This window comes from Dinoponera quadriceps, unplaced genomic scaffold, assembly GCF_001313825.1.
Source record: "Dinoponera quadriceps isolate SergipeBrazil2010 unplaced genomic scaffold, ASM131382v1 scaffold2111, whole genome shotgun sequence".
Taxonomy (NCBI): Eukaryota; Metazoa; Arthropoda; class Insecta; order Hymenoptera; family Formicidae; genus Dinoponera; species Dinoponera quadriceps.
Genome location: NW_014556195.1, coordinates 318,559 through 337,188, shown reverse-complemented (window position 1 = coordinate 337,188; position 18,630 = coordinate 318,559). Strand labels below are relative to the sequence as shown.

Below are 18,630 nucleotides of genomic sequence, written 5' to 3'. Positions count from 1 at the left end.
TGCAACTATTGTAAAATTCGTGAATCTGATTGGTATATGTTCTTACATTCAACCAAATTAAGAACATACACCAATCAGATTTATTAATGTTACAACAGTTACGAAGCTGTTTTCTTCGCTGAACGCAGCTAATGTTTTCTCATTTTTCTTGCCAAACAGGCAACGAGAAAAAACGCAAGCAATGTCACGTTAATAAGTTTCGTTGTCGTAAGAAATGTTTGGTAAGAAAATGGTAAATTTTCGCTCGATAAGAAAATAGTAAATCAAAACACCAGAGCCTGAACACGTATATACCTACTATGGACATTCCTGTTATTTTGGTTTTCAAATGCGAATCTTTAATTTTTAAACATAAAATATTGATATGTATTATTAATATATATAAATATATATTAATATATATTAATAATACGATGACTTATATGCATTACAACACAAGATAAAATAACGTACACAACCGAAACCGTGCATATACATGTGCATTCTATTCTTCGGCAGGTTTCGGATAGTAAAAGAGGACAGAGATAAAATAAAAATACCAATGTCTCTACAGGTATCTAACTATAGATATTCTATTTTGGTCTTTAAATACGAATATTAAAGACCAAAATACGAATATTAAAGACCAAAATAGAATATCTATAGTTAAATACCTGTAGAGACATTGGTATTTTTATTTTATCTCTGTCCTCTTTTACTATCCGAAGCCTGCCGAAGAATAGAATGCACATGTATAAGCACGGTTTCGGTTGTGTACGTTATCACATCCTAAAATTCTATCCAATACGTCTATTTCTGGCATCTATTTGTGACATACACGGTGTTGGTGTATATACGTGTCTGTAGTGCATATAAGACATCGTATGCGCTAAATCGAGCAGTATTGTGGATGTCCTGTTAAGTTGTTTGAAAGTTAAGTCTAGTATTAATATATTAACAGTTCAGTATATAAATTAATCATCATGTATTCCGCAAAAACTCCACGCATTCTTTCAATTCAGAGTCACGTAGTGTCAGGATATGTCGGGAATAAGAGCGCTACTTTTCCGTTGCAGGTAAAAATCTTGTGGAAAAATCTGAGATTTTTCTATCAGTTATGAGTTCGTTATCTTATGAAATACATAATTATATAATAATTAATAAATAAATTATTTCTGTGCGACACGTAATATTTTTCCTCCCTAAGATTTTTTTCATGCTCACTTTTGATTATCTGCCATGTGGTCCTTAACCACTTGCGCTATAAAGACGGTACCACGCACATCGAGATGCTTTCGTTCCAAAACCGCCAGCGATGTGTATGCCACGTCGATAGGCATTTATCGCAGAAACAAAAACAAAAATGACGTGTCCGTCACGTCGGCTAACAATTAGATCGTTCATTATTCGAGCTACAGTTTCAAAGTGCACGGCATCGCATAGTGTCATCGATAGCTTGGAAATATTTCAGAATCGATACGGTATGTCGTACGGATTTTTTTACACGAAAATTCTTGTAGTTTGTGTTATATTCGTGTTCGTGTTATATTGTAGAGCACGGCAACCGAAAGTTAAATCGTAGCGCAAGTGGTTAAGATAATTTAAGAGATAATTTTTTTTTACGTAAAATTATTGTATGATTGAGGAGATCGATTTTTTACAGTTGTTAGGCTTTGAAGTTGATGCAATTAATTCCGTACAATTGTCCAATCATACCGGCTATAAAGTCGTTGAAGGCCAGATACTTGACGATAAAAATCTAGGTATGATACCAAGTAAGGCTATATATAACGTGTTTCTTTAATGATAAGGATTTTCTCAAGATAAAACAATTCTTAGATGACCTAGTCGATGGTCTTACGCAGAATAACTTGGATAAATACACATATCTACTTACTGGCTATGTTGGTTCAGCTTCTTTCCTAAAAAGAATATCGCTGCTGGTTACAACATTAAAACGCAAATACCCAAATCTTATCTATGGTAAATTATCTTTTAAATAAAAAAACAAATAATTTTCTAGGTGATCTCATGATTAATCTTGGTTGTGTCTGTTCTTTGCTAGTTTGTGATCCTGTCATGGGTGACAATGGAAAGATGTATGTTCCTGAATCTCTGAAGAAAATTTATAAGGAGGAGATAATACCATTGGCAGATGTGTTAACACCAAATCAATTTGAATTGGAGTATGTATGATACTAATGTGTACCAATATATATTGTATCATTGATTTCTATATCGTTATCTTCAATATACTGATCACTGTTGCAACTATAACACTGCCAACAATACTTGGAAAAAAATTGGCCCTTATCTTTTATTAAAATTCTTTTTTTAAAGTTACTTTACAGTCATTTACATATTATTCTTATTTATTTTCTCAGATTATTAACAGATAAAAAAATTACCAGTATGAGTGAACTGCAAAATGCATTAAAGGAATTGCATCAAATTGGGCCACAAACTATAGCTGTATCTTCAACCGAGCTTAACAGCAAATTAACAGCAGTAGTTAGTGCTACAAAAGGTTGATTATGCACTGTAAAATAATCTTAAGTTTTTAACAACTAGGAATTTATTATAACAATTTTTTTCAGATGATACGTTAATTAAGATGGACATTCCTAAAATACCAGCAACTTTCACAGGCTCTGGAGACCTCTTTGCTGCGCTATTTCTTGCACATATACACTTACAAAATGACATTAAAATTGCCATGGAAAAAACTCTAAACTCTCTGTACAGTGTATTACTTAATACTTATGAATATTCAAAAAGTAAATTAGTTTGTTCTATTTATGTATATATATAGATCACATGAGAAACAGGCTGGTATAATTTAACAATCAATTCTTTACAGCGTATGCGAGTGATGAATCACAACCTGCTAGAAAGATCGAGTTACGGCTGATACAAAGCAAAAACAATATTGAAAATCCTGAAACCCGTCTAATTGCAGAACCCCTTTGACGCGCGATAGATTAAGTTAAGAAAAAGTTCAAAAGCTGTTTATACATACACACACAAACACACACGTTTATATATACATAATTATATTTGTTTATTATATTTTATTATAGAGAATTGTGGACAATATATTATATATATATGTATTATATGGAATGTAAAACGTTTATGACGCTTAACTAAACTAAATGTGCACTTGTTGAGCCGCACATATCGCATTTACATTGACGCGAGGAAAGGATATAGATTTACCTAAAGATTAAATATTAAAACACAAGACCAATGTATTTGTCTTCCAGAATAATACAAAACTGACACTATTAACTTATATTTCACGTAACTTTCTTTCATTTGGATTTATATTTCCGTTTCTCCGTGTGACCTCTCTCGCGATAGTCCCTTAGTTTCAAACGGGGCACAATGTTCATGGATTGTAGCTCGTGAAGTAGCAGTTTACACGCGTAAGGCATCATGACCGAGGATATATTGGAATTGGAACGGCAGCCTTGGCACCAACCACTATAACCCATCAGCCCGCAGTTGTTACAGACGTCGACCTTGACGCCATCGCTCGACAACATAAGCCTCTCTATCAGCATCATGCTGGCGCCGTAAGCGACCAGACAATCGCGCTCCATCTCGCCGAAACGTAAACCACCGTCCTTGGAACGTCCCTCTGTCGGCTGTCGAGTCATCACCACTCTTGGTCCTTTGGCACGAGCGTGTATCTTGTCCTGTACCATGTGCTTCAATCTTTGGTAATAAACCTGTACGTCAAATTTCATGTGTCATTCGGGGTATAACACGACCGTGTTTATCCGCCCGCCTGTTCGTTACAATCGAATGAACTGGTGGGAAGACCATTAGCTTCAAATTGTTTCTAACCGAACACTGAAACATCTTCCGGCGACAAGCACTTTTTCGTCACTCGTTAGAGGACGGGAAGTGGAGAAGAGACGCGTGTCTGACAATTTCGCAGACTTTTGGAACTGAACTGTTCTCTCGGAAACATTTCGATTCGAATGATCCTGCCCTCACGAACTTACCGTTCCAGTGTATATGTAAGCTTCCATCGGTTCTCCGGTCATGCCGCTGTAGAAGCAATCTTTCCCCAAGGCGTTGTAACCATGCTTCTGCATTTCCTCAGCGAGATCCGTCACTTTGGAACCGCCGAACGCTGGGGGGGAGGGGGTGAAGAACACGGTGAAAAATTCAGAGTCTCGCCGATAGATCTTATCTCGGATCTACTCTCTTCTTACGTAAACGTACCTGTTGCATCGTGGAATTCACCGTTCAGAATGCCCACTTTACCTGCGAGTATCTCTATCAATTTACCGATTGTCATTCTAGACGGGAAACCATGCGGGTTCATAATTATATCGGGGACTATGCCTTGATCGTTGAACGGCAGATCTTCCGGGTCCACGATTGAACCTGAACGAGAGACGACTTTTTATATATCGAGACATCGAAACATCTATATTCGAGTTTTTCCCGTGAGAAATGCATTAGAAAGGCACAACTTCGTACGTTAAAGCTATTAATATGCCAGTCCATACGAAATGAAAAGATCCAGGTGATCTTACCGATGACACCTTTCTGCCCGTGACGGCTGCTTAGTTTATCACCGATTTCGGGTCTCCGAGTTTGTCGCATCAGCAGTTTTATCAGAAATGAGTCATCGGCGTTGCTAGTCAACAAGGACTGCTCTACATACGCTGGCTCCAGACCCTTGTAGGATACTTCTGCCTCGCGGTATTGCGGTCTCGCTGGAGCGTCGCCGGTGTTTACCGGATCGATCGATTGCGACGGCACCGATTTGTTCACCAGCACCTAAACATCGTGCGATTCGAATGATAGATCCAACGGGCATCCCCAGTTACGCCGTGTACAGATACAACGAAACCCGAACAGGGGTGGTCTACTCAAATCCGAAGAAAATGCTCGGGGAATTCTCTGATTTTCCGGGCGATAAAATTCAGTCAACCACGCACCATTTGTCTATATAGATAAATATAGCTTGCAAACAAAATGTGCGCTTAAAATTCCCCGAGAATTCCCTGCGATCTCTCCAGGTGTGAGTAAATCCCGCGAGAGAAACCCAGGTTTTCCAGGTAACAGGCACTCTGTTGAATAGGAGATGCATACCTTTTTATCGTCCGCTCTTTCGCCCGGCATTGCGATTCCGTCGGCGTCCAGGATATCGTGCTTCCACACGACCTTGTTGGTGTTGCTCTCCACCGATGGACCCATGATTCTATCGTACGTTTGATTGGGGTACCTCTTCAAGACAGCCTTCGTGCTTCGATACACTAAACATCTTCCGTATCCCCTGTCGAGGGAGGCCTTGTTGACTACGAGCGCGTCCTCGATGTCATACCCGCCGTACGACATTATAGCCACAATCGCGTTCTCGCCAGCCGGCAGCTCGTTGTATTTGATCATCCCGGACGTCTTCGTCCTCACTATAGGCGTTTGCGGATACACCAGATTGTACATCACCGTGTCCATGCGTTTACGTTGGTTGTATCCTATCGTGCCCGCGGCCTGTCTACCCATGGCGCATTGGTAAGTGTTCCTCGGGCTTTGGTTGTGATGGGGGTACGGAATCAGACCGGCGCACACACCCAAGATCGTGAACGTCTCGATCTCCATATGCGTAGTCGTCGCTTTGATGTCCTCTTCACCGAGCGCGATGAGAGCGTCGTTCTCCTCGTTGACGTCCAGGTACTCGATCAAGCCTAGGAGAAGAAAATACGGGAGGATCAAGCGAAGGTTATTCATGGGAAAAGAAACGAGGTAACGTAAAGAGATCCATAGCCTCGCATCACCCACCCATTGTCACGAAGTCCTCGAACTGCAGGATCTTTTTATCGAACAATTTCATGTCCTTCGCCGTGACGATGAGTCGTCCGTTCTCCACGATGAAGTACGGCCTGCACAGCCTCCCGCCATCGGTGCTGATGTGAACGCACTTGCAATTGTCCTGCAGGTAGATCGACACGTAACTGCTGATGCGACCTCGCCTGCGCAATTTCTTCAGAAAGTATACCAGCCACTTGTGCTGCTTCGTGACACCTTGGATAACTCCGTTAACGAGAACCAGCCATATATCTTTGTACTTGATCTCCTGTCTGCCGAGCATATTAATAAGGTCTATACCGAGAGTGGATAACACCGACACGATGTTATCCTCCGGCTCGTCCGTGGTGATGTGGGCCATCAGAGCGAGATTCTTCACCAGGCCGCAGGACTCTCCCTCGGGGGTGTCGGACGGACACAGCATGCCCCATTGCGACAGGTGTAACGAACGCGGCCCAGACACTTGTCTGGTTTTCTCAAACTGCGAATGGACTCGCGTCATCATACCGATTGCCGAGATGTAAGATAAACGTGACAACACCTGCGTTGCACCTTGCCTTTCCATCTTAAATCTCTTGATCTTCCAATTGCCGGTCGATATAGCGAAGACCAGGCCGTTGGTGATCTGATCTTGCCGCATGTGCTTGACTATGTCGAATTGCGCCGCCTTGATCTTCGGGATGTTCTTATCGGCGATCTGCTTCAACTCCCAATTGTATCGTTTAAACAGATCCTCGAACATCAGAGATAGGAGAGAGCCAGCCACCTCCAGACGCTTGTTCCCGACGAAATCCCTGTCGTCGAGCAGCTTTTTGTTAGACTGTGCCATCATCACTCTTCTCACCATGAATGCCAGATGGATCGTCTTGCGCTGGAAGCTGAAATTCTTGACCGGGACGTGGGACAACACGTTCGCGGCCAGCACATCCTTCATTTCGTCCGCGTTAAAAACCCTCGGCTGCGTGCGTTTGTTATTGAGATACATCAATGCTTGAGTCTGCGTGGAGATATTCAAGTCCTGGCACTCCCGTAAGCTCCATTCAAATTTATTTTGATACTCATGCTCGGTGCCGATCCTCATCATGATATCCTGGTCGCTCTGTATGCCCATAGCTTTGAAAATCACAACCACTAATATATCGTCCTGGAAGATATTGTGCTTCATGTAATATCTGCCAGATTTCCCGACGATAGTGGTCTTGGTTTTTCTCTCGTGAGTAGAACTGTTGCAGTACGCGGCGATGTTCCCTTTATTGTCTTCCTCCAGAAGTATTCTATTCCGAACCATCTGTTCCTGTATCAAAATTACTTTCTCTTGTCCTTTTATGATAAAATAACCGCCAGGATCGTGAGGACACTCATCCCTCTTCGACAACTCAAAAGCTGTCAGGCCAGTCAGTCTGCAATTCGCACTACGTAGCATAATCGGCATCCTGCAATTATCACATATATAACATTTATTAGCAATCGTTACTACTGTGTATTTATTTTATCCTTCCAATTATCACGCACCTTCCAATTGTTATATTTTTTTTTATTATGGCTTGGTTTTCCCTGATATATTGTACATCTACTATGATAGGAGCGGCATAAGTTAAATCTCTTAAGCGACATTCGTGTGGATAAGGCTTTCGTTGGATGTCATTGAGCGTTTCATCAAACTCAGGGTCACCTACACGTATATCTAAATATCTGGAAAGGAAGATTATTAAATCAAGTAAACCTCCCGCAAGATATCTCGTTGTTACATAAAGATATTTGTATTTCTTAAAACGATATAACAATCATAGATCTTACCTTATGTAAAAAAGTGGATCTGCATCACTATATACCACCTCATTTGCCTTGACAATTTTTTTTATATCTTCACTGATGAAATAATTGAAGGAATCAATGTGATGTTTCACTAAGCCTCTATCCTTCAAAAATTCTGGTACTAATTTCCATTTGTTCTAATAACATAATTTATATTAATCAAAACAATACACAATAAATAGTTTAAGATTGTCACAGTTGAACACGTTGATAGCGAAGTAAAAAAACTCTAAAAAGCGTTTAAAGATATATCTCTTTCGAATAAAGATATTCATTCAAGTAAAGATATTCTGCAATATCTTCTATTTTTGGTTTGGTCCAAATGTGGACCATTAATAATAACCACCAAAACGTAGACCTATACCAATAATAATAACAATAATTACTCATAATTCTACCATCTCTTTCTCTCTTCATTTTGCAAAGAAACATATTTACAAGTTCCGCGTGAAAAGATACTTTGTACATAAGTATTACAATGTAAATAGATAATTTCGTACGTATACATACCTTGAGTGGAAACGTAGTCTCGCGTGTACTTTTCTTTCCTGCGTCCATGTTCCCCTTCGTATTATTGTCCATTCTGGACCGTAATAAAAACAATGCAGCGTTAAAAGTTAATATTTATCGTTGAAAATTAATATTTTTCTACTTGTTCATCTCATTCTCTCAAACGCGCTTGTTACGGCCCTACATACATGTGGTTGCTGAATTTTTAATAGTACATCCGGATATAATAGTTAGTCCGGATTTACAATATCACCCTACTCTTCTCAGCTGAATGATTCGACTAAAGCTGCGTCGGAAAACTTCACTCGGGTGCACCCGTGAAGAGAATGGTGTGCATCGCGTTCGAGAATGTTCAGGTGATCAACCAAGGTGATCAACCAACGACGAACACAGCTTTAAAGTTCATTCGAATCTGATGTTATCTTGACGATTATTCGTCTTTAAACACCTGTCGTAGACCAAAACCCGTATTGGACTACGGATTAGAAATTGAGATTTGAGATTGAATTTGACCAATCAGTACAAAACTAACTAAATTCAGATTTGATGAAATTTAATGAACCTTGCACTGATTGGTCAAACTTTAATTCAATCTCAATCTTCAATCCGTAGTTTGATACGGGTTTAGGATCAAATCTACAACAAGCGTGGTAAACTTTAAGCCACAAGAAATTGGCCAATCACGGCCGAATATAAGGAAAATTATTGATTATGATTGGTCAATTTCCTAGGGTTCAAGGCTTACATCTATTGTACACCTGAATACACCCGAATATACCTATTGTAGACCCGAATTAATAACCCTTCTGGTACGGGCTTTATGCCTAGGACTTTATTGAGAGGCAAGTCAAAACATTTTTTTTTTCAAATTGTTTAATTCCAAAAAGATTATTAACGACAATGGGTGGGCCTTTTTTCAATAATGAGATCGGGCAACACACGGTTATTTGCTATTGCATAAAATATGCAATAGCAAATATTTTATGCATTATAAAGATTTAAATACTAAACAGTCGATATTGATAAATAATCATATAATACTCGATATTAACCCGTCAGTTCCCAAATGAATTGAAACCACAAATTTCTGTTGCCTCTTAGGCAATCTCATGTTTTGGAACCTAAGGAAACCAAATTTATAGGTTTTGAGTTTTTCAGAATTTATTTATTTATTTATTTTTCGCTTATGTATCGCTTTTATTCAGTGTTGATAACTTGTTCTAAAGTCACTAGTACCTAAACCGAAAGCGTGAGCGTGGTATGGTATACAGCGCACTAGTCTATTACGCTAGAGGTCCCGGGTTCGCTCCCCGGCAGAACCAAAGAAAAATTTTTCATACGCTTGTAGCTCCTCTTCGGTGGTCTGGCAAACTACCAAGAGTTATAACTCATGCCAAGAAAACTTCTCTCTGCAACTTTGCCGTTCGGAACCGGCGTTAAACTGTAGGTCCCATATGCATGTGTACGATCTGTGTGCGCACCCATGCATATGCAAAGGTTGAGAAAAGAAGTAGGGGGGGAGGGCCTAGTCTCTCTCAGACATTGAGATGTTGGCCATGAATGATGATGAGTATTGTTACGTCCACGATAGATAACTATATAGGGAAATTTGAAAGTAGTAAAATCAGTGACTTTACGTGGACGGTCAAAACAGAGTGATGACCTCCGCTTTTTAGGTCACTCTGCTTTTCACTGAGTTTAACCCTGGGTCTCCGGAGTCTGGCGAAACGATCGATGAATCTGGTGAGAAATCAGAGCCGCTTGTTCTCCTGCCTCGGTCTCGGATGTTCCGGCGCTGCGTGAGATGATGATGCGGTCCGCGATTTCGCAACATCCGAGAAATGAGGGGTAGAAGAAAATAATTGCTACACAGTCGGATTTTATGACTAATATATTCCAAAGTATATAAGTACACAAGTACCAAAAGCTAATTACGAGAAAAGAATCGCCTTCTCAACGAATGCGCGCTTTATTATACGTTGCTTTGTCGCTGAGAGTCGTTTTCTGGTTGACTGATGGAGTCGTGGAGATGGAAGAAATTCATTCCATCGGTATGATATGGCCGCATCGGTCCTGAGTGATGCTTGGATTTAGGTTTCATGCTCCTGTTTATGTTAGCAACGGGATGCCTTATCGCATTGAGAGATTACGGTTATCTCTTGTCTATAGTTGATCCATCGATTTTAAGACTCTTTTACAACACGTCGGTTNCCACAGAATGCGGAAATGTTTGTCGCGTGGCAAGTAATGACGCGGCCAATAAACTTTTAGTTCTCGTGGAAAAATGGCATGATGATGAAACTAGCTACCGCTGGTGTCAGTTCTTGCCGCGCGGCAAGCGTTACCGCGTCCTGTGGGCAGAAACCACTAACCCGTCAGTTCCCAACGCACCCTCCAGGTGACACAACAATAGGTCTGTTCGTTTTCGCTGCACCGTTGAACTAGTGCAATAAGTTGAAGTGAGAAAATATATACTTGTCTCGCTTCAATTAATTGCACTAGTTCAACGGTGTTTCAAAATAAGTCCGGACGTTACAGTATCTAAACTGAACATTCAAGATACGTTGGTTAGCAGTGTTATTTCGATGGTTTATAAGTCAAAAATCAAGGTTTGATACGGTGCGAAAACGAACAGACCTAATATTTTTGACTTATAAACCATCGAAATAACACTGCTAACCAACGTATCTTGAATGTTCAGTTTAGATACTGTAACGTCCGGACTTATTTTGAAACACCGTTGAACTAGTGCAATTAATTGAAGCGAGACAAGTATATATTTTCTCACTTCAACTTATTGCACTAGTTCAACGGTGCAGCGAAAACGAACAGACCTATTGTTGTGTCACCTGGAGGGTGCGTTGGGAACTGACGGGTTAGTGGTTTCTGCCCACAGGACGCGGTAACGCTTGCCGCGCGGCAAGAACTGACACCAGCGGTAGCTAGTTTCATCATCATGCCATTTTTCCACGAGAACTAAAAGTTTATTGGCCGCGTCATTACTTGCCACGCGACAAACATTTCCGCATTCTGTGGGCAGAAACCTTGATACGTTGCAACCGGAAGACCAGCCGCGGAGAGAGGAGCGGCGAAACAAAAGAAGAGGAAGGTCACCGAAAGAAATGAATACGAATGCGAGGGGCGATGATGATTGGCGGAGGCCGTCGGCGATTCGGGAAGCGTCGCGGAGGGGGAAGAATATTTGAAAACGCAAGAAGAAGGAAAGGCGCGCAGTAACGGGAAGCGAGAGGACGTACATTGGGGAAAAAGAGCGGAGAATTGCGCAGATGAGGTGACACTGGAGAAGTTGCTGACGCAGGAGGAAGCTGACGAAGATGCCCTGGTGCAAATCTCCTGGTGGAGGCCCAGAGAGACGCGGGGAAACGACCGATCGCCTGGCGACGGTAAGTGCGCTGAAAAATTGCCACTGTTCCCCTTCGTAACTTTCCGTAAAACAGAGACTTCCCGTCTGGGAACCGAGGCATCCAATGTAAAATTCGGCTCGGAACGCGGCACCGGTGGTCGGAACTGTACAACCAAGTTTTAAAAGAGAGAAAGAGTCCCATCGTCGACGGGATTAAAGGGCTACCCGGTACGGTAGGCGACGCATGTTGCGTCATTCCGCCGTGCGCGTCCGATCGGGTCCCGACGTGTTCGCGACGACAGTCTTGCGTCGGGATAGATATATAAACGTCAAGAAATCCCCGAACTACGACGCGTGGGGATAATAATTTTATTTATTCGGCGTAGCGGTCCGTAGAGAAATTATGTTTTACATATATGTGTAATTTTACGGCTTAGACCGCGTGAGATCAGAAAACTAGTTACATAAGATTCGTTTATTAAGCTCATAGGATTTATAGACCAGTAAATTTGGTTATTACTTCATTTTTTTTTTTTAAATAGACTTCATCTTCGATACTCTCACGAGGTACGTGTTCAATTTTTCGTATTTCCCTATCCCCATACCCAGTGTCTGAGGCGAGCGTCCGGTAACCCGAACATCTCTTCGGGGACGACAACTTTAGCAGGGAGGGAATCCCTCTATATATCCCCTATCAGTAAAGGCGTATCTGGGGAGACTTGGCCGGTCCAGCTTCCCTGGCCTGGAGCTTGGGCAAAGCTCTCAAAAATAACGCCCTGGCGACCGTGAACGGGCAACGGAATCCGTGGGGAACTTTCCTTCTCAAGGTTCGGCGGGATTAAACGTTGATTATTTCACTAAGCTAGTGACATCTGGTCACAACGTCGATACGAGATGTGTTAGTTTTTGCAAATCGAAGACATTGGTCACGTTCAACAGAACGTTTAATCTGCAACTGTTGGAAGTTTTCTAAACTGAGATTAGATTATGCTTTTAGATTCTATCTACAGGAATAATCCAATGTCAGCACAAGAAACTCCCAACAGTTGCAAACTAAACGTTCTGCTGAACATCGGTTTGCTCTGAAATTATCTTAAGATAATATGTAAGATAATAACCAATGAAATACCTTTCACAACTTTCGACTGGATCAGAGCAAAGTGAAGTCTCTAATTTTTTAAACTGAACGCAACTTTAATCATGTCGAAACATCGAAAACCTAGTGTCTATTCTGCAGTATATTATCGTAAAAGTAACATTAAATATTAATATTATATATTAAATATTGATATTCCAATTAACTTATTTTTACTATCGTGCATACTTTAAATTTCTTGAACGACGATCGCTGTAAGTATTTTCATTATTTTTATCCATATGGAATATTTTATTTTTTGCATTCAATAAAAAACATATATTTTATGAAGAGACCTTTATCTTATCAGGCAGGTGACACGTGGAATATTTAAAAGTGACATCGATTAGTGTATTGATCACCAAATAAAATGAATCTGGCACGTTCTTTTGTCAATTTGCGACACATTGTGAATCTCGCAAATTGTGCTAATAAAGTTACAGTGAGATGTCTTTCACAATATTATAAGATAAATGACGATCTGTTTGGATTGAGTGATGAACAGAAAGAGGTTAGTAATATCATATATATAATACTTCTATATGACCAGGATCAGAAAAGTTTTGTCTCATAACCACAGTGTGGGAATATTAAGCGAGATATATATATATATATATATATATACATAATTAAATATATATATATATATTTAATTATATAATCTTCTGTCTTTGTTTTTGAGACAGTTACTTATAAGTAGCATAGGACGACCGGCTATATAGTAATATTACATATATAAGCAATAGCCGCGTTCAGCAGAACGTTTAATTTGCAATCTTTCATCTTTAATCCCGACTTATCCAATCATTACTTCGCATTGACATTACCGACCGGGTCGTGACAAAACATAAAATATGATTGTTCTATATATAGTGGTAGAGCTTCAAAGTTCATTCGGATCTGACGTTATTTTGATACCCGATTATTCGGGCAACGGATAAATGTCACACTTGAAGTTCGAGTTATCTACGGATCCGCGAATTTTTTGAGATATGAATTGAGGTCCAGATATGAATTGAGAATCCAATTCCTAACAATTCAATAATATATTTTTTGCATAGAAATTCCCGGAAAAAAATGATTATACATGAATTTTGTCTATATATGTCTATATATATGATCATATATATATATATAATTATATATATAATTATATATATCCTACATCTAAAAAATATTTATACTGTTATACGAATGTAATTGAAATAAATGCTAACGTTTATGGCTGTCGATGATGTGTAAACACTTAATTCAATCAAAACATTTCTTTCGCTTTTCACTCAAGAGTATTTTTATTTTGTGTAGATATATATAATTATATATAATTTTATGTATAATATTTTTCCCGAGTTATTCCGAATATTGTATAATAATAAAATAATAACAACTATAGAAAGAACAACAATAGGATGTTTAATTATATTAACATTATTTTCACATAGACTTTTTAATATTTTATTATTACATTTGCCTTTACATATTATTATATATATTTTCTTTTTTTCATGTTTGAAAATCTTAACACTTAATAATCAAGAAATTTTCATTTAGCTTCGCTCGATGGTTTTCAATCTTGTCCAAAAGGAATTGGCTCCCAAAGCTGCCGAAATCGACAAGAAGAATAATTTCGATGAGTTGAAAGTGAGTGTTTTTTTTAATAAAAAAATGCTTATAATGTAAGGAGCAATCTTAATTTGTAAAAATTATAAAGAGAATTTTAAAAACTTAAAACATTTTATGTTATATCAGAAATCAAATCTTATAAAAAGAATTATTCTTAACTATTTGATATGAACGATATAGGAGTTTTGGCAAAAATTGGGCAAATTGGGCTTGTTGGGCGTTACGATCAAGACAGAGTATGGTGGCACAGGTGGTACATACCTTGATCATGTAATTATTATAGAAGAAATAAGCAGGGCATCAGCTGCTATTGGGTTGAGTTATGGTGCACATTCAAATCTCTGCATGAACCAGATCCACAGAAATGGCACGGAAGAGCAGAAGCACAAATACTTGCCCAAGGTAACTCATTTATAAATATACAATATCTTATATATGTATCTAACTTAATAATATATTCTTTTCTTCTATGCTCACAAACTCATCAAGTTACATGAATGATTTGTGATATACGAAATTTCAGATGTGTAGCGGTGAGCACTTTGGCGCTTTGGCAATGTCAGAGTCAGAAGCCGGCTCTGACGTTGTCTCCATGAAACTAAAAGCTGAGAAGAAAGGCGACTATTATGTGTTGAACGGGAATAAATTCTGGATCACCAACGGCCCAGATGCGGAAACGTTGATTGTCTACGCGAAGACCGATCTAAACGCGGATAAACCACAGCATGGCATCACCGCTTTCATTGTGGAACGCGGAATGGAGGGTTTCAGCACAGGGCAGAAGCTAGACAAAGTGGGAATGCGCGGCTCCAACACGTCGGAATTGATTTTTGAAGATTGCAAAGTTCCAGGTAAAAAGACGCTCCGACGAAAAATCTCGGTGTAGAAATAAAGAGAGAATTCTATTTGTTGAATATATATATATGTATATTGACACAGTTTGGTCGTTTAAGTTGGAAAACTATATTTTAAGCTTTCGCGATATGGCTATATTTTTGGCTTCTGTGTTGATGCCGCGTTCTTCTTGGTTTTTTTCTAAAAGTCAACACTTTCAGGTCGTACCTTTTCCTCAAAGAATAAACTAATGTGAACTGAATGTTCACGAAAACAAATAAAGGACAAAGTATTAACTCGAGAAGCAAATTAAGCTTGGAGAACTAATTTTATATATATAATATATATGGTAAGATACATGTTTAATATTAAATAAACATGTGTCATTTACGGTTTAGTTATAGAGATGAATGAAGATAAAGAGAGAGTCGGTTCTCATAATCTTCATTTTTTGAATATTTATAACCCTGTTGAATTGTTGGTCTACCCCTGTGGTATAACTTGCATATCCAATAGCCGTTACAGCGTTGATTTTTGAAACATTTTTTGGTAAGTTTATAAATTTTCGTTACAGTCGCAAACATATTGGGAGAAGTCAACAAGGGCGTTTATGTACTCTTCAGTGGATTGGACTATGAACGACTGATATTGGCCGCTGGCCCATTAGGGTGAGCATTTAATTCAAATTAAACGAAACGTGCAAATAACAGAATTTTACTTGAATAATCTATTTCTCGCTTTTCAACGAAAGGATGAGGCGTCTCGGTACTAAAGACAGAATTGTTAATGATTCTCTCTCTCTCTTCTCTCACTCTCTCTGTTTCTCGTAAAACGTAAAGAGGGAGAGAGAGAGAGAGGAGGAGGGGAGGGAGGGGGAGAAAGAGAGAGGATAGTTTTCGATTCGATTATTAGGTTCACGCATCTGATGTTATGTAATATGAACGTAATTTCCAGAGTCCTACAGTCTTGTTGCGACGTCGCTTTTGAATACGCTCATACGAGGAAGCAATTCAACCAACCTATTGCACAATTTCAAATGATACAGGTAAGATCGTCGGAGCGTTGTTTAATTCGCAATGTTCCGTAATCTCGATTGATCTCAATTGACTAAAGTGGCGTCATTACGTTTTAGTCGAAGTTAGCGAATATGTATACAAATCTGTGCACGGGCAAGACTTACCTTTACACCATCGCGAAATCCTGCGACAACGGTCAGAGAAACCGCAAGGATTGCGCCTCAGCGCTCCTTTATAACAGTGAGAACGCTGTAAAAGGGGCATTGGACGCCATGCAAATACTTGGTAAATTTTTCATGGAACAATTTGATGGAGACCTTTATGCGTTTACTATGTCATTATATTTAAAACCGTTTTCGGTGAAGGTATTCGTATTCCTTCAGTAGACTTTCACTTACATTCTCTGTTTTTTTTCTGTCACACTAGGCGGAAATGGTTATACCAATGATTACCCGGTAGGACGGTTGCTGCGAGACGCGAAACTATACGACATCGGTGCGGGCACCAACGAAGTACGACGTTTGGTCATCGCCCGTGCAATCACCGAAGAATATCTCCAGTAGAAAAATGACGAGAGCTGCTGTCAATCCGCATATTTTAATTATTCAGGTCAAAATATACTTAAACCAAAAGACTCCATTAATGTAGCTTCATTCCCTAGGCATAGTGACATCGAAAATCTCCAATCAGGCACGTTATGTCCAAATATTCATGCATGATGACTGTTAGTTATTGATAAATCGGCAACGATGCTTCGAGGCAGCAGTTGTGATGCGTAAATATTCAAAAATAATGCGCGTGATTGGAAATTTTCCACGTTTCTGTGCCTAGAGAATAGAGTTACGTTAATGGAGTTTTCTATATGTGACCTACCAGTGGTGATATATCATAGTTGGGTAAAACTTGTTTTAAAAAGATCTGTCATAAGGGCTAACAGCTATTAGACAATGGCTATTAGTATACAAACCGCTATGAAAAATAACTTATGGAACTCTAATAATGATATTTACATCTCTATATTTTTATACTGATTGGTGATGTTCCGATAGTTATTATATATTTTTTATAGTTTTTTTGTTCATTTATTAGCTGCTTTGTTTATTACGAAGCAGCTAATAAATGATGATTATAAAGTTAATCCTTTATACATTCTTCTAACATTTTTTACACACACACACACACACACACACACACACACACACACATATTGTTATTTTATACGTTTAAAAAATGTGTATATCATGTACTATGCAAAAACAGATAAACATGGTACATTTTATAAACAAAAACGACCTGTATGTGTTCTTGTTAAGTTTAATGATTTTGCAAGCCTCTAATTTTACAAAATATACGTATTCACAGAGATTGGGCCAGGCTAGTTTCTTGAAGTGATCCTCTTCAAGGATTATCAGCGATCGACTCAGTCAGTCGGTGGATTAATAGATCAGCACTACTGCGTACTATTGATCTTTCATATCGCGTACCAGCGATATGTATGGATAATACAAATTGAGATAATTGAGTCACTAGAGCGGCCTAAGCGGAGATTGCAATTAACTAACCTTTCGCGCTATAGGTTGCTAATTTAAGTCTTAACACATATATATACGCGCGTTTTCTTATCTTCTCTTCCTCGCACGCTTTCTCTCTCTCTCTCTCTCTCTCTCTCTCTCTTTTCGAAGCTCAGATCTAGTCTCTGTTAATGACAGTGCAGCCAAACTAATTACATCGAACCAGTTCATATAGGGGAGAAGTTCTCCGTCATCCGTGATAGGCGGCAGAGCGATCATCACCAGGAAGGAGCTGAGAGAAGGCTGAGCAAATGGATTTTTACAGACCGAGGATGGCTCTCAAGTTCTCCATAGGCAACTTTTACGAGACCTATGTAAGTATTCGTCGACCAGGAAGTCGCCCTTCAGTCTCACCCATTCGTATGACTTACAGCCTGATTATCTGTTGATTAAACCTCCCATCTTCGTCAATTATTAATGACAAATTCTTTGATGGGTTCAACCGTCATTTTTCTTATACGAAAGATTCGACGGTCGATATTAATTAAGTTCATGTTTGATTAAGCAATTTATATTAATACAATTAATTAGATAACACAACGTAATATCTCATATTGAAATAATAACTTGATCGGTAACGTTGTTGGAATAGTATTATTGGAGTAGTATTCAACATTGGAAATAAAATAGTTGTACCAAGTTGAATTTGTAGTCAATATGTACTAGAAAATTATTTTTAATAATTTCATATTAAATTAATAAATGAGGAATCTGTTATACGGAATTTGGTGCGATGAAAAATGTCTGCTCGTTGTGTTCTCTTTCGTGGATATACGTCTGCCCCATTCATGATGGATTTTGAAGAAACAAGTGTTCTAAGAAATATTTCCGGAATTGTGTCAATAAAGTTATGTTATTTTGCATGAACAATCGTGGAAATTAATTTCTTCACCTTGATTCCTCCCCATATATTGTCACCACTGTATATTATCATTCCGTATATTTGAATGTTAC

The 18,630-nt window shown here is 38.9% G+C and overlaps 3 protein-coding genes across 4 annotated transcripts; 2 read left to right on the top strand and 1 right to left on the bottom strand.

The window, feature by feature from the left end:
• Nucleotides 1-709: 709 nt before the first annotated feature.
• LOC106747142 (pyridoxal kinase) lies at nt 710-3,274 on the top strand. The gene is made up of 7 exons (XM_014624474.1): nt 710-1,055; nt 1,643-1,742; nt 1,819-1,962; nt 2,045-2,165; nt 2,364-2,506; nt 2,577-2,756; nt 2,840-3,274. The coding sequence occupies exons 1-7, from the start codon at nt 963-965 to the stop codon at nt 2,947-2,949; spliced, it is 891 nt and encodes a 296-aa protein (XP_014479960.1). The 5' UTR covers nt 710-962; the 3' UTR covers nt 2,950-3,274.
• Nucleotides 3,271-8,460, bottom strand: LOC106747141 (DNA-directed RNA polymerase III subunit RPC2). Its single transcript, XM_014624473.1, has 10 exons — nt 8,322-8,460; nt 8,134-8,206; nt 7,606-7,760; nt 7,321-7,500; nt 5,782-7,241; nt 5,095-5,687; nt 4,533-4,779; nt 4,216-4,380; nt 3,993-4,123; nt 3,271-3,713 (listed from the first exon to the last, which is right to left on the bottom strand). The coding sequence occupies exons 2-10, from the start codon at nt 8,203-8,205 to the stop codon at nt 3,294-3,296; spliced, it is 3,423 nt and encodes a 1,140-aa protein (XP_014479959.1). The 5' UTR covers nt 8,206; nt 8,322-8,460; the 3' UTR covers nt 3,271-3,293.
• Nucleotides 8,461-12,642: 4,182 nt separating this feature from the next.
• LOC106747135 (isovaleryl-CoA dehydrogenase, mitochondrial) lies at nt 12,643-18,187 on the top strand. Of its 2 annotated transcripts, XM_014624461.1 has the most exons (9): nt 12,643-12,847; nt 12,943-13,143; nt 14,184-14,273; nt 14,436-14,657; nt 14,779-15,106; nt 15,664-15,757; nt 16,044-16,134; nt 16,222-16,390; nt 16,532-18,186. In XM_014624461.1, the coding sequence occupies exons 2-9, from the start codon at nt 13,003-13,005 to the stop codon at nt 16,666-16,668; spliced, it is 1,272 nt and encodes a 423-aa protein (XP_014479947.1). In that variant the 5' UTR covers nt 12,643-12,847; nt 12,943-13,002; the 3' UTR covers nt 16,669-18,186. The 2 variants fall into 2 exon arrangements, with proteins under 2 accessions (XP_014479947.1, XP_014479948.1); XM_014624462.1 differs by lacking the exons at nt 12,643-12,847; nt 12,943-13,143 and adding an exon at nt 13,501-13,634 and having other exon boundaries at nt 16,532-18,187.
• Nucleotides 18,188-18,630: the final 443 nt, after the last annotated feature.